Below are 16,418 nucleotides of genomic sequence, written 5' to 3'. Positions count from 1 at the left end.
TCTTCAGATGGAAATGGATACTGCATTACAAATATCCATGCCAGTTGTAATGAAGGCTTGAAATGGAGCAGTGAACTGGGAGGTGGAGAGTGGGGCAGGTACTGAGTAAGATATTCAGGATAGAAATAGAATTTGCTAAGTGACTGCAGGTGAGTCATTAAAGAGAAATGGGAGTCAACATTGACTTTCAGATTGCCATCTGAGGTAACTGTGCAGGAAATGGTGGCATTAAACCAAAGGTTTAGGGGGAGGAGCTTGATTGCTGTAGGAAGAGATGTAGATATAAAGCTGAGATTTATCTGTGAAACTTCCAGGCGGACAAGCCCACTAGGCTGTCATATGTATGGGCTAAAGCATGAATGTCGGGGTATACAGGTTGGAGATTTGGAAGATAATAGTTGAAGCCATGGATGTACAGGAATTTACTCAAAAGAGCGTGTAGGAAGAAAAAAAGAAAAGAAGGACCCAGTCGAGAAACATTCATTTAAGAGTATCTACTTAACACAACATCTCCTTCCAAAATGGTTTTTCTTTTTTTCAAATGAGGAAAGCTCTTTGTGTATGGATATGTGCACATCAGGGTGTGAGTGTATGCAATACACATGAATGGATGGCATGTGCATTTTAAGGAAACATTGTTATGTACTTGGGGAGCTGGTGTAGGGCTCTGGTCCATTTAATGGTGCCTGTACTCACTGTCTCTGTTTTATTACTGTTATCCTCCCTTTCCCTCTTTTCTATCACTCTTCTTTTGTTCCATTCTTTTCTCTCTTCTTCCACTTATCTACATGCTCCTTCATCACCATTTAAAAGTCCAAGGAAAACATGGGCAAAATAGATTAGTTTGGGTTTTGGGGGCTGAGGTTGGGAACATAATGTGGGAGTGTGATTGGGATTGGGCGGAAAGACAGGGGTGGGCGTGTGTTCAGAGTTAGAAGCAGAAAATGGTCTGTGGTGGGAGAATCCACTTCTGATGTTTTTCCCACTGCAAATTCTGCCATTGGTGTGAGTGCTGAGTATTAATGTGTATATTTCTGGGCTCGTGTCTGAATGCGTGTAAGGCTCTTAGCTTGACTTCAATAGGTCATTAGATGATGCTGCCGTCATCATTCCTGCCTCTGTCCAGCAAACATTATGTTTTTTTTTTTTTTTAACAGAAATATGCTGCTGTGCTTATACTTCAGGAGATTTAGGATTAGAGTAGTTAGGAAGGAAGGAAGGAAGGAAGGAAGGAAGGAAGGAAGGAAGATATCAATTCAAAATTGCATCATTAGATGGGATAACTTGAGTGCTATAATAAATCTCCCTGTGGAGACTGTGGTGGGGGTATTGCAATTCATTTTAACTGGGGAACTTGAGAAGGTTTTGGAGAAGATGAGGCATTTCATATAGGTCATATAGGTCATATTCACAGTGAATATAAATAATGGTTAATCAGATAATTAGCATTTGTAAGGGCAGTTAATAACATTGGAATGTGTATGCCATGTGAATAGGAGGATATATTATTTTTTCTTTCCTAGCTGTGTAACCATGGGAAGGTTGCCTAACCTATCTGATCCTCAATGTCCTTATCCGTAAAATGGGGTTAATAATTCCTATCCCAGATTTTCTTTGGGAAGACTAAAGAGTAAATGAGCCAGGAGCATTGAAATTAAAAGGTGCTTGACAAATATTAGTTCCTTTCTTCAGTTTCTTTGACTCTTTGCTCCTTCCTTCTTTCTACCTCCCATACATGTTTACCTGTCCATATGTGAACGTGAAGTATATGTTTATAGTACTTTCTCCAGTTTAAATTCTTAAACCAAGTGGCTTAACCTTTGTATATTACTGTAAAATTGTCAAAAGCAGGTTAATTTAAGTCACTTTTGGAACACACACGTTTATTTTTCATTATGTAATATCCATCTCTGTCCCTAGGAATTTTCTTTGCTCTGAAGTCTGTATTATTTGATATTAAGATGGCCATTCCTGCTTTATTTTGATTAATGTTTGCATGGTATTTAGATCATTTGTTGTGAACATAATTATTGATACATTAAGGCTATGTCTGCCTTTTTATTTTTTGTTTTCTGTTCATTCTCTGTAATTTTAGTTTCTCCATTTTCTTTGCCCTGCCTTCCTGTGGTTGACGAGCATTTTTAAAAAATTCATATTGATTTATTTATAATGTTTTGAGTACATTTCTTTGTATATAGCATTTTCAGTGTTTCTCTCAGTAATATATATATATACATAACTTATTTAATAATCTTCTGACTTCACCACTTTACATGCTTGAATGAAGTGTACAAGCACGTCCTCCCTTTTACATCTCTTTACATTCCCCAGTTTACAATATAATGTGTTAAATATTTCCTCTACATATGCTGAGACCACATTAGATAACATTATAAATTTAGCTTCAATTATCAAACATAAGAAATTTCAAGAGGAAAGAGAAAGTCTGCTGTATTAACCATGTTTTTGCTTACTGTTTATTGTTTCTTTTCTGTTTTCAGAGCTTACTATCATCTTTTTTTAGGGTATATCTAAATTTCCTTAGTATTTCTTCATTGGAGAATGTCTTGATTATCCATTCAGTACTGAATGATATTATTATTGGAAATAGATTTCTGGGTTGTCACTTCTTTTCCTTCAGCACTTAAAAAATGCTAGGGCATCATCAGTTTCTGATGATAAATCTGTTATTCTAAAGTTATTTTCCTTTGTAGAATTGTTTCTCTTTAGCTGCTTTGAAGAAGTTTCCTTTTTCTTTCATTTTTCAGAGTTTGATTACAATGTGTCCTGGAGTGTATTTCTTTGTGTTGATTATGTTGCTGTTTACTCCTCTTCTTGAATCTAAATGTTTATGTCTTTTGCAAAATTTGGCAAGTTTTTAGTCATTATTTTTCCCGATACCTTTCCAATCCTGCCCTCTTTCTCGGGGAATCTGTTGGCATAAATGTTAAAGCTTTTGTTATAGTTCCACAGTGATTTCTACTGTTTTATATTTGTAAGCTATTTTTTTCCCTCTGTCTTCTCCACCTTAATGTTGAACCTATCCATTGGGGTTTTTTTTGGGGTTTTTATGTTACTGTATTTTTCAGTTCTAAAAATGTCACTTTGTTCTTCTTTATGTTTTATATTTCTTTGTTGAGACTTTCTATTTATTTTCTGAGATTTTCTACATTATCATTTGTTTCAAGTGTATTGTAACTGCTCACTGAAATGTTTTTATGACAGGTGCTTTAAGATCCTTATCAGATAATTCTAACATGGGTGTCATCTCAGTATTGGCATCTGTTTATTTTCTCTTCTCATTCAAGTGGATATCTTAGTATGGAAAGTGATTTTTTGATTAAAAGTTGGATACTCTGGATCTTATTTAAATCTTTTGTTTTAGCAGTTCTCTAACACTCTCCTGGATGGAAGAGGGACAGCAGAAGTCCAGTTTCTCCACTGTCTTTTGACATCCAGATTGGGGAGGGGCTGTTTGTTACTGCTGGTTAGAGGTGCAAGTTTGGCCTTTTCTCTGGGCCTATGCTGATTCCATCCTAGCTGGTTGAGGTAGAAACTCCTAGCTACCACTGGTAAGGGTAGAAGTCATGATTCTCCATGTGGTCTTCACTGGGAAAGGTCTATTTTCACTGGGGATTAAAGTCCTTGCTCACAACTGGTCCTTTTCTGGGCATGGGGTGGTGGTTCCTTTGAAGCTTGGTGAGAGTGGAAGTCTAGGCTCTCCATTTGCAAGCCTAAGCTTCTGACTAGCTGCATCGTTATTATGACAGCTGGTATTCTACTGTACCAAGGTGTCACACTTTCTAGCTAACTTCTGATGCTTTTGCAAAAAAAAAAAAAAAAAATTGCAACATATTCCTTTCTCCTTTCCAGACTTTGCCTAGGACATAGTGGGAAAAGGAATACCTTTGCAGGCAGACCAACAAAATGTGGCACTTTCAAGCTGGGTGGCTGTGGGAAAATCACTCAAATTCTCTGGGCCTCTATTTCCCCAGCTGTAAAGGAGGAGTAGGAAGCTCACAGGACTCTTGCTGAATGAGCAAAAGTAGGTCCAAGGGCCTGGCACACAGGGGCGTGAGGGGGTCAATAAATGATAGTTCCCTTCCTTTACCTCTCCTGTAGAAAGAGAGATGAAACCCCTCAAGAGGAAGAAGAAACCAAGGTGTTTTACCTACCACCACTAATCACCACGTGTAGGTCTCATCCAACACTCTAAGGGTTAAATCTCATGCTCAAAGTCTTATTTCTTAAAGAGACACACTTGACATCTTCCACCTTGGGTTCTCAGAAAACACTCCAGGGAGACAGCTTGACCCAGGCCACTCTCAGAGTGAGAGCAAAAGCCAAAGCAGGGGCTCACGCTGAGAAGGGGAGGTGAAGAAAGACCTTGTGACAGCCCACACAGCCCGGCGCTATTGTGTTCTGAGCAAGGACAGTATCATCGCTTTGCCAAAAGCTGCTCCAGAAGCAACCGAGTGGCGGACTCCACTTCGGCAACTCCCATTTTGCCAGCCCGCCTGTCACCTCCAGCTCCTCAGAGCAGCTGTCGCGATCCCACCATCAGCGCAGGAACGCGTCCCCAATCCCCATTGCTCCCATCCCCCTCCCAAGCGCGGGATAGGAAGGAAGAAAGTGGCGAGTGAGTGAAAGGAAAACGAGCGCGCGCCATTCTCCCAGCTCCGCCCGCTGAGATTCCCCTGCAACCCCTACTTGGCAGCCCCTGGCAGCAGCCACCAGCCCCGATGCGCTAGACTTTGCTCTCAAAAGCCTTTCCCAAACTCCAGGTTCTCAAGAGACTGGAAAAAAATCTCGACTCCTAAAGAGCAAGGAGCCAAAGACACCTTGGGGCACACAAGTACTTTTTAAAAACGTGACCATGAATGCAGAGCCCTGACCCCCACCTCGAAAAATAAAACTGTCTTGGGACCAACCCCGTGTTTCTTCATCTTTGCTTTCTCAGCCACATCTGGCAAGAGGTCTCTCTCTCTCAACTCTCCTTAGCGCCCCTCCCATCCTCACCTCGCCTGCAAGTCTGTGGTGAATGGGCCCCTTTCCAGCTACCCAGACAAGCAGCCCAACAATAGATAATTAGCCCTCTCCCGCAACGAAGGGTTGGTTGAGGGGGGCGGGGGGTTGAGGGGGACAACGTGCCACTTACCTGATCTCTTTAATGCTTTCCAATTTGCACATGATTTCTTGCTCATCTGCCATACTTTTCACTGTCAATTTCACGTCCCGAGAGATGTACAAATACACCAGCCAAAGGATACAATAGACACAATGTAGCCACCTCCTCGGGCTTGGGGCTCTGAGCCTGTGCGTTAGGGGCTTGGAGAGGCCTGGGAGCTGTAGTCCACCGCTTCAGGGCCAGCCAGGCAGCCCGGGGGCCTGTAAGACTACAACTCCCAGAAGGCCAAGCGAGACATGCCTGTTTCCCTTCCTGCAGCCGCACTTTAAATCAATTTGTTATAGATAATTATGTCCAAGGTTGTGAAGAGTGCAAAGGAATGGGGATATTCATCTGGCCCGTGTGTGGGAAAATGGGGAAAAAAATACTCCTGAAGGCAATTGGAGAGATGAGAGACGTACCCATTCGCTCCCCGTCGGGGGTCCTTGCACCTACTCACCCGCAAAAGATTAGCGGTAGTTGCTAATTATGCCTTGGGGATGGAAACAAAGCCTGCAGGGAAAGTAGCTTCGGAGACGTGGAATGTGCTAGCTGCTGCCTGGGGACCAGTAACTTCGGCATTCAAATTAGGGTGGGGCGGGGGTGGGGAAGAGGAGGATGGGAGGAGGAAGACGCTGCAAAAGCTGGGGGAAAGGAGAGTAGGGAGGAGAACCTTGTTATTTCTAGCTACCCGTTCAACAAACAATTACTTAAGCTCAGACTTTGTCAGTCAATGGAAGAAGTCCTGTAGGAGTCACTAGGCGAGGCAGATAGATAAAAGCAAATCCTTGCCTTTGAGGAACAGAAGAGGCTGAAAATTTACCTATTAATTACAGTACAGCGTGGTGTCAAACAAAATACAGGAATAGATAAGGTGTAACCTGTGCAGAGAAGATGTAAATAGGTCTCAAGAGTGACTAAGGATTTGTCAGACCATAGAGGAGAATAGGCTTTCCAGGTGAGGATACAACAGAGAGAGAAAGGAAAGGATGAGTGGTTCAGAGTGCCTGAAATATAGGGTTCTTATATGAGGTGTAGAGGTGGAAAAAAGAAATGGGAGATGTAGTATTTAGAAAAGGCAGGTAGGAGCCAGACTATGAAATACGTTAAATGTGAGACTAAAGGGTTTGGACTTAATCCTATAGGCAGACATTTATCTAATAAACTTTTTAATTAATTAATTAATTAATTGAGACAGTCTCACTCTGTTGCCCAAGCTGGAGTGTAGTGGCACAGATCTCAGCCCACTACAACCTCCTTCTCCTAGGTTCAAGCAATTCTCTGGCCTCGGTCTCCCGAGTAGCTGAGATTACAGGCGCCCATCCACCATGCCCAGCTAATTTTTGTGTTTCTTAGTAGAGATGGAATTTCATCAAGTTGGCCAGACAGGTCTTGAACTCCTGAGCTCAAGCGATCCACCTGCCTCAGCCTCCCAAAGTGCTGGGATTACAGGCATGAACCACCACACCTGACCCTAATAAGCATTTTTTAAGTGCTTACTCTGCACCAAATAATGTTTAATTATTGTATGTTTCAATGCACGGTAGTGATAAGGTTGGAGGAATATTTTAGGGAGGAACTCTGGAAGCAAAGTAGAGAATGATTAGAGGACATGAGACCAGGTAAGAGGCAGTTACTCAGAGTGCACAAATAGGCCTAGAGAGCTGAACTTCGGACAAAAGGAAGATGGTGACTCACTCCCAACTAAAGGTGAGTCAGAAATCTCTCTGAGTTTGTCCTTTCTTTTACTGAGCTTCAGTTTCCTCATCTGAAAAATGTACCTAGTGAGCCCACCTCAAAGGCTTGTTGTGAGGCCTCTATGAGATCATTCCCATGATCATGCTGAATACAGGGCTTGGTATATTGTAGGAGCTTGAGAAGTTGTGGAACATGAATCTCATGTCATTCTGGATGTCCACAGTGATTTTAAGCATTCTCCAGGGAAGAAATTAAAGCCCTTCTCTTCTTTGGATCAAAGATGTAATAACTTTCTTAGCCATAAAATTCTCCCTAGTGTCTACATTTTCCTATCATCTTGAAGGTTGCTATCTTGTAGAGCCACTAGTTGGTATTTAAAGAACACTGAGTTGGTTAGTCACAAACCCTGTGGATCCAGAGCCAAGAACTGGCCCCAGCTCTGTCTCGTAAGGGGAGGAGGTAAGTGGCAAGCCTGTGTAAGTGCCTGGCATATACTGGCTACTGTGCTGAGTCTGATATGTACAACCTATCATTTTATCCTCACAACCAATATGAAGGGGGCAAGTAGATTCATCCCCTTTTAGAAAGAAGAAAACTGACTCAGATAGGGAAAGTTGTTTTGCCAAGGCCACACAATAAGTTATGAAGCTAGAGCCTGTGCCCAATTTGGACCAAGTTACTTGCAGATTAATGAAGATAGCGTGTCTGGAAAAAAAAAATAGCAACCAAAACTAAAACGGCGTCCTGAGTGTACGTATCTATGTCAAACATAAAGTGGTTTATAATGTGTTAATGCTGGCTTGGGGAGAAGTGAAGGGTTTGTAAGGGATATGTGGGAAGCAATTTATGAAGCGTCTTTGAGATTTTAAATCTAATGTCTCTCTCTTTTTCCACTATCCCCTTCACCCTAAGAATCCTTACCACTGACTATTTTCACATGTCTGGTAAAAGTCTGGATGTGGCTACGTATCTGTTTCAATTAAATATGTTAATGGGTTTAGAGTCTGATTTGGTAATAATTTGGGAACTATCTTGTCTTTCAAGCCTCACAGAAATCCTAGTTTACAGATGAGGAAACTGAGACCAAGAGAGGCAAAGGACTTGTCCGACGTCACCCAACTTGGCTGAAACAGAACCAAGACTCCTGACTCAAGGGCCTGTGCTCTTCCTATGGCCCCACGCGGCCTGTATGAAGCTGCTACTGCTACCATGGGGCCTGAATGCCTCTGTTAACTTTTCAGCCAGAAGGTACACTCCAATATACGGTGTCTGCAGAGGGCCAAGCATGTCCCATGCTTCCAATCTATGGACATTAAAGGGAGATAACAGTTAATCTAAGAGAAGAGGCTGTGGGAAAACCTGGAGCTTAGAAGAAGGCTTGCGCTATTTGTAACAATTAAAATGTCCAAATACAGAAAGAGTAATATGCCTCTTAGCTTCTGTTGGTTTGCTTTTGGCTCCTTGACCTCTTTGAGAACAGATGTTTCACCTGTTCCTTGCTGAGTTTTAAGAATCCAGGCTAGCAATGAAAGGAAGGAAAATGTTGTAGAGAAAGTATGGGGAAGAGAAGGAAACCATAGCCTTCTGCCCCTTCTTCTGAAGCAGCACTTAAAACAGTATCTGCAAGCCAAGGTGGTGGCTTTTCCATAGTAAGTGTTCAGTAGCCCTCAATTGATCAGAAGTTTGCAATGACTGAAACAATATTTAACATATGGGCTAGCAGTGAGTTCTAATGCATGATTTTATTAGAAGAACTGATTGGTTTGAGGGGGTAGAAATAAAAATTCTTAGTTTTATCAGGGCTAACATTATTCTTATTGCTAAGAAACAGGTAAGTCAGGCAGGGTATGTTGGGGTTAATACCATTAAAATGCAAGAAATTAGCAAAAAGGAAGTCAGTCAGTCTCTTGTTAACATGATTATACTTTCGGGGAATAGATCAAGACTTTAAAAATGGAGGCCAGAATATTGAATTCACAGATCTTTCTTTGTACTTCAACAGTGAACTGAACTAAGAGGAGGCAGAGATGCAACAACATCCTTGGTCCCAAATTGCCTTTCAAAAAGTAGTGCAAATTACTTATTAAATTTCTCATTATATTTCTTAATCAGCATTTCTAAGAGAAAAACACGAGCCAAAAGTTTTCAGCCCAAAAATGTTTATTGTATACTTATGATGTGTCAAGAACCATCAAGGTTTCAGTGAAGATTTCATAGCAGATATGACAGACATGGGCCTTGCCCTTACCAAGCTTACCATTTAGTGAGAGACCAGCTATTACAAAGATCATGCATACATATATAGCTATACCTAGCAATCAGGGCTTGAAATAAGTCTAGGTTCTGTGAGCACACACATAAGGGGAGAACCAACTTAGTCCTGAGAAGTGAGCAAGGAGTCAGGGAAAAGCTTCCTGAACAAAATTAGGCAGGAAGGGAGAGGAAGGGAGGGAAACAGCAGGAGGCATCGAGGATTAATTCATGCAAACAGCTAACAAATATTTACTGAACACTTACTACATGCCAGACACTCTCCTAGGTTCCAGGGATATATAGTGCTTTGCAGGTATTAAGTTAGTTTAATCCTTGCAAAAATTTCACAGGAAATATATATTATTATCATCCTTATTTTACAGAAGAGGAAGTTGAGGCACAGAGAAGTTAAGTAACTTGCCCAGAGTAACACAGCTAGTAAGTGGCAGAATTGAGATTCAAATTTAGAGAGTCTGCCTCCAGAAGCCATGCTCTCACCTACTGTGTTCTATTAGTTACCCAGGATCCCAGCTCTCAGGAAGTTTACATTCTAGTACGAGGAGCCAGACAATAATGACAGAAAAGAAAAAGAAATAAACATAATAATATTAGGGGGAGATAAGCCCATAAAACACTAATTGAGGATAATAGGAGAGAATGGTGGCAGGAGGGGGAATGTTTTAGTTAGGATGTTCAGGGAAGCCTGCTGTTCAGAGATGACATTGTAGTGGAGACGTAAGGAGTTTGCCATACAATGATCTGGAGGAAGAGTATTCCAGGCAGAAGGAATAGCCAGTGCAATGGTCCTGAGTCAGAAAATGCTTAGCCTATGAAAAAAAAGCAGGTAGGGCTCTGGCTGATTAAGGGGAGCAGAAGTAGACTGAGGAGACAGTTTATGTCATTGAACTTTTATTCTAAAAACAGGGTATTGTAAACTATGGTGATGAGTTTGGGTTTTATTCTAATTACAATAGGCAGATATTGAGGGTTTTAAGCAGGGGAGCAACATGATCTAGTTTTTAAACATCACTGACTGCTGTGAAAACAGATTTTATTGGGACAAGAGTGGAAGTAGGAAAACCAGTGAGAAAACTATTACAGTTGTCCAGGAAAGAAATGATGGTGGCTTGAATTACAGTAGTAATAACAGATATGAAGAAAAATGGGCTGATTGTAAACATATTATTGGGCACAGAACTGATATGATTAGCTCATGGATGGGATGAAGAGGTATGGAGGGAAAGATAAGGCATCTAAAATGACTCCCGGATTTTTGGCTTCAGTAATAAGGTCAGTGCCATTCACTGAGACAGGAAAGACTGGAAGAGAACCATACGATGTTAGAGCTGGAAGGCACTCATGTGGTATATGGAAAAACTGAAGAACAGAAATGGTAATTGACCTCCCTAGGTTAGGGAGTTAGGAGCTGAGATAGGTAATCTCATTCTTCACACTCTCTCAGAAAATTTTCATGTCCTCCATCACTTCAGCCCTTCAGCTGGGGTGTTGAGGGGTGTGTTTGAAGCCTTAACTTTGAAGATTCCCCTAGGAGATGGGACTTGTGGATGATTAGCTAGATTTTGTATCTGCCTACATAGACTGTGCTAGGTATTCTCAGGCAATGTTTCAGCTGAGATTCTTGCTGTGTTTGATGGCTTTATGTCATTGAACTTTCACTCCTGTATTCTTTCTCACCTACCCAATGTCACTGACCTAGATCCCCCAAATGCAAATTTCAGGGAACAAAGATCTGGCAGTGGGAGTAGGGGAGTCCCACTTTTCCCCTTTCCAAGTCTGAAAAACCCTAGTGTAAAAAATCCTATTATAAAAGCAGTCTAGTGTACATCTACTGCATTTTCTTAGTAAACTTTCATCCACACCCTCCCCCTTCTTCAATTCCCACCTCTTTGAGAGTGACCAAAACTGACTGTCTAGCTCCAATGACCTTCCATTTCTAGCGGCCTCCTTTATATCACCAGAACTAAGTATGCGATTGAGTTTCCAAAAGGACTGAGTCTTACCAGGTTCCCTGCACATCTTTCCCAGGCTGGGGTACTTTAGAAGTATTCACAGGGCCGTTGTCCCCCTCATAGAGCTGTTTAATGATTAAATGAAAATAGATAAGGTATGAGAAAGCACCCAGCACGCTGATTGAAATATAATAGGCATTCAGTACAGGTAAATATCTCTCATCCTTCTCACCACTTCCCCTAATTCTCAGAGTCATTTTGAGAACCCAAATTTGGAGATAATTCAGTGAATAGAAACAGGAGAGGATCATGAAAAACTACAAATAAGTTGTCTTGATTTACGCTTGAGAAGACAATGATACAGGCTTCATTTAAAGATCTCAAAATGGACAGGGCAGCATTTGATGTGAAGGTTGTAGCCATTATTTCCCCTGAGTCTGGGGCAAAAATGGTTTCAATTATAGTAGAGGCTTTAGAGGGATGATAACTTGTAAAGCCACAATGACAGATAAGCAACCCCAAGGAAAAGATGGACAGATTCAACTGTATAAAAATGTACAATGAAAAGTGACACTCACAAAATAAAAATGAAACAGACTGGGAAAGTAAAAATAACTCATAAATCTTAGTATTACCCCACCCAGGGGTTGGTTGCATTGTAAACAATAGACCAAACCTTATGCCTATGAATGAAACATCTGGCATCTGCAAGTAAATGGATTGGGAGAGGAGTGGGAAGGCAGATGTTCTCTCCTGGGCCTTCAAAATCCCCTTGCATATATCACATGTAATTTCCAGCTTGACTTCCCAGATAGCACTTCCTTTCCTAGCACAGGTGGCAGTATGCATAGTGGCGAGGCACCCAGACTCTTCAGTCAGGCTGCCTGAGTTCACCTCTGGTCTCTACTGTTTTTAGCTAACTGACTCAAGGGCAAATAACTTCCCCTCTATGGGTTTTGGTCTTGTCATATGGAAAATGGAAATGATAGTGATTGTGACTAACTCTTAGGGTTGTAATTAAATTAATATATGTAACTGGCTAAAACAGCATAATAAATACTATAAAAGTGTCTGCTATTATTAAGATGGATATTCTTCAATAAACTTTCTTGTTACCTCCTTGTTTTCCATCATTGGCAGCCTAGCTACCCTACCAGACAGGTTCCCATTATCCTCTAAATCACAAGACTTGAAAAGGATTGTGCTTATCTACTTGGAAATGAAAATACCAAATAAATGCATCATAGATATGGCCAATCTGTCATAAAATTGAGGATATAACAAATTTAAACATCTGACATTATTTAAAAATAGTAAAATCATGTTCCCAGTCCTATAAAATGATCATAAATTTACTATATACACTTATTACATAATCTACTCTTCCAATTAATAAGATAAATCATATATAGTGTATGTTAGCACATAAAAATATATCTCAACTTACATCATAAACTGGATCAAAAAATAACATGTAGCTCTACTGAATACTATTCAAACATTTAACTTAAAAAAGTTTTGTCTTCTAAAATTTAGATAAGCTTTTGGGGAATAATTTGAATGATTTTGGATTTCTTGAGGGAAAAAGAGTAATTGAAGAAACAAAAGAATTTAAGGAATGTCTTCCTGACCCAACATTTCACTTCAACACATTTATTAGTACCCTCCTTGTTTTCTTTGTTGAAATTTTAGATTCAGGGGGTATATGTGCTTGTTTGTTACATGGATATTGTATGCATAATGGTGGGAGTTGAGCTTCTAGAATACCCATCACCAAAATATTGGACATTGTACCCAGTAGGTAATTTTTCAACCTGCACCTCCCTCCCATCCTCCATGGTTTTTGAGTCTCCAGACTCTATTTTCTCCACCTTTATGTCCACGTATACCCTTTGTTTAGCTTCCACTTATAAGTGAGAACATGTGATATTCTATTTTCTACTCCTGTCACTTAGGATAATGTAATCACCCAATGGCTTCATCTTGATCACTGCCCAGAAAAGCCAATGCATTGAGAACAGAAGGTTTTCACAATAGAAAAAGAGTTCAATAAATGCAAAGCCAGCTAAACAAGAGGATAGGAGTTATTATTACTCAAATCAGCCTCTGTAAAAATTTAGAGGCTAGGGATTTTTAAGAACAGTTTGGTGGGCAGAGGGCTAGGGAATGGGGAATGCTGTTTGGTTGGATTAAGGATGAACTCACAGGGAGTCAAAGCTTGTTTTCTTGCCCTGAGTCAGTTCCTGGGAGTAGGGGCACAAGACCGGATGAGCCAGTTTACTTGTCTGGGTGGTTCAGCTGGTCCATCAGAATTTAGGGTCTGAAAAATACCTCAAACACCAATCCGAGGTTTTACAATAGTGATGTTATCTATAGGAGCAACTGGGGAGGCTAGCAATCTTGTCACCACTGGCTGCATGAATCCTGAGCCATTATTTCTTATCTTGTGGCTACTTTGTTAGTTTTACAAAAGAGGACTGATCCCCAAGCAAGAAGGGGATTTGTTTTGGGAAGGGGCTGTTACCATCTTTGTTTGCTAAACTACAAACTATATTCCTCCCATAGTTAGCTTGGCATATGCCCAGGCATGGGCAAGGGCAACTTGGAGGTTAGAAGCAAGATGGAGTTGGCAGTTAGGTCAGATTTCTTTCACTGTTAAGAGTTTTCATATGTCAGATTTTCCTCACTGTCACAATGTTCACAAAGCTGGTTTCAATAATGGCCTCCAACTCCATCCATGTTGCCGCAAAGAACATGATTTTGTTCTTTTTATGGCTACATAGTATTCCGTGGTACATATACACCACATTTTCTTTATCCAATCAACTGTTGGTAGACACTTAGGTTGTTCCATGACTTTGCTGTTGTAAATAGTGCTGCAATAAACATACGAGTACAGGGGTCTTTTTTGTTATGACTTCCTTTCCTTTGGATAGATACCCAATAGCGGGACTGCTTGGTTGAATGGTAGTTCTGCTTTTAGTTCTTTGAGATATATCCACACTGTTTTCCATACAGGTTGAACTAATTTACATTCTCATCAACAGTGTACAACCATTCCCTTTTTTCCAACATCTGTTGTTTTTTGACTTTTTATTAAAAGTCATCGTGACTGGTGTAAGATAGTATCTCAGAGTAGTTTTAATTTGAATTTCTCCAATTATTTCTGATGTTGAAAATTTCTTCATATGCTTGTTTGCTGTTTGTATGTCTTCTTTTGAGAAGACATGCCCTTTGCCTGCTGTCCTAGGGGCTGGAGATCCAGAGAAATAAGAACAGTTCCTGCTTTGAGGATGCTCATAGCTTATTTGGAGATGGGCCAGTAAATAAGTAATGACAATACAATGTGAACTGTGTTATAATGGAGGAGTGAATAGTAAACTTTGGGATAACGTAAGAGGGATTAAGAAACTCTACCAGGGATAATCTGAGAGGTTTCCCAGACAGGTGTTTTCAGAACTAGATCTGTGGCAGGTACCATTAGAAACCTTGAATCAATTTTCCTATGGCAAGCAGAGGCATGCTGGTTGCTAGAGCCCACACTCCTCTAAGCCATCACATTTTGAGTAGAGGCTAACTGAACATTTCTCCTCTTGACCCTCTTACTTCCTCAGCTTATTTAGCCCTATAAATGTTAGTGGGCATCAAAGCTGGAAAGGCCTCTCAGAAGACAGCTATATCCATGGTTTTCAAACTGGGTTTGGCAGAACCCTAAGATTTTAGAGTGAAGGGAAGCCACCCCTACTCCTTTTTAAACTAGAACTTAATTGGTATTATTTTCATATTTGAGGATTTTGTGGAAGATATTTTTCAATACAGTGATCTGTTGCTTAAAAAGTATTTGAAAAACAGTGATTTATTCCAATTTGTCCTTATTCTAAAGATAGAAAAACAGGATCAAAGTAAGCAAAGCTTGGCCAAAGATCAAAGAAATGCAACAACAAAACAAGTGCTATCAAGACAAACATGCTTATCTTTTACTTGTCAAAGACAGTTTTTTGGTCTATTAGTCCTCCAGTCCCAAGCTAGATGCTCTGCCTTCCATGTTTCAAGATGTGGCCTGGTATAGCTTTATTAGCAGTGGCAAGCCAGGTCAAGCTAAAAGGGGCCAGAATCTAAGGCCAGGCATTCCTCCAATCTCCCTGCTGCTATATAATGACATTGGAGTTAGTGAGTGAGGAGAGAAGACTCAGGCTCCAGGTATAAAGCTGGACTACGGTATATTAAGTGGCAAGCCACAGTTCAGGGAGTCAGTGGAGTATGACGTAAATTAGTAGGGGCATCCCAACAGGTGGAAGATGCAGAACAAAGAGGGCTTCAAGGCAGTCCATGTTTTGAAGGTCCCAGTGGGCAGTTGGTTCCAAGATGGTGTGTCCATAGAAACAGGGGTTTCAGCTACCAGACTTCAGGTAGTCTCTAAGATGGAAGTAATGGAGGAAGGTAGACAGATTGTCCAGTGAGAGAAAAGCAGGTCTTCATTTTAGAGGACCTGGTGACCTGGACAGCAAATTGGGGCATAAAGAACAAGGCAGGAGCCTAATGATAAACACTGGGACAAAATGTCAATTATCTCCAAATTTACATACAGTTTAATGGCAACTGACATCAAAATCCAGAAATATTTTTGGTAGACACAGACAAGATAGTTCTAAAATTTATATAGAAAGGCAAGGGAACTGAAATAGCTAAAAACAATTTTGAAAGAGAATAAAGTGGAATAAATCGTTCTACCTGATGTCAACATTTATTAGATAGCTACAGTAATCAAGGCTATGTAGTATTGGTGGTGGAATAGACATATGGATCAATGGAACAGAATACAGGACCCAGACAAAGACTCACACATATATGCCAACTGGTTTACTGTTTTTTTTCTTTTTTCTTTTCTCACAAAGGTGAAAGGAAGATCTTTTCAACAAATGATGGTGGAGAAAGTGAATATCTGTTAGGAAAAAAAAAATTTACTCGAAAGACTTCACATCTTATGCAAAAATTAACTCAAAATGGATGACGGATTTAAATGTAAAATGTAAACCTATAAAACTTTTAGAAAAAAAAAAAGGAGAAAACCTTTTGGATCTCAGACTAAGCAAAGGATTCTTAATTTGACACCAAAAGCATAATCCATAAAAGGAAAAGCTGATAAAATGGACTTTATCAAAATTGAAAATTTTTTTCTATGTGAAAGAGGATGAAAAGACAAGCTAATACTAGCAAAAATATTTGAAAACTACATATTCAACAAAAGACTAGTATCTAATATATTAAGAACCCTCCAAGTTCAACAGTAAAACTTAATATAATTTAAATAATTGTCAAAAGATATGAAA

General features: G+C 40.2%; 1 protein-coding gene across 4 annotated transcripts in view; it reads right to left on the bottom strand.

Moving 5' to 3' along the window:
* ZC4H2 (zinc finger C4H2-type containing) overlaps window positions 1-16,418 on the bottom strand; it is a 120,787-nt gene that overhangs the window by 53,800 nt on the left and 50,569 nt on the right. Inside the window, exon 1 of one of the 4 annotated variants that reach the window (XM_033200850.1) lies at window positions 5,159-5,396. The exons of 2 other annotated variants lie outside the window; for them this stretch is intronic. In XM_033200850.1, coding sequence (XP_033056741.1) covers window positions 5,159-5,211 — 53 coding nt within the window. In that variant the 5' untranslated portion in view covers window positions 5,212-5,396. Of the gene's footprint in view, window positions 1-5,158; window positions 5,397-16,418 lie in introns of those variants that run through there. One more of the 4 variants, XM_033200847.1, reaches the window with a different exon arrangement.

Source organism: Trachypithecus francoisi, unplaced genomic scaffold, assembly GCF_009764315.1.
Source record: "Trachypithecus francoisi isolate TF-2019V2 unplaced genomic scaffold, Tfra_2.0 Lachesis_group6, whole genome shotgun sequence".
Lineage (NCBI taxonomy): Eukaryota > Metazoa > Chordata > Mammalia > Primates > Cercopithecidae > Trachypithecus > Trachypithecus francoisi.
Note: the sequence above shows the minus strand (reverse complement) of the source record. Positions and strands in the feature narration are given on the sequence as shown.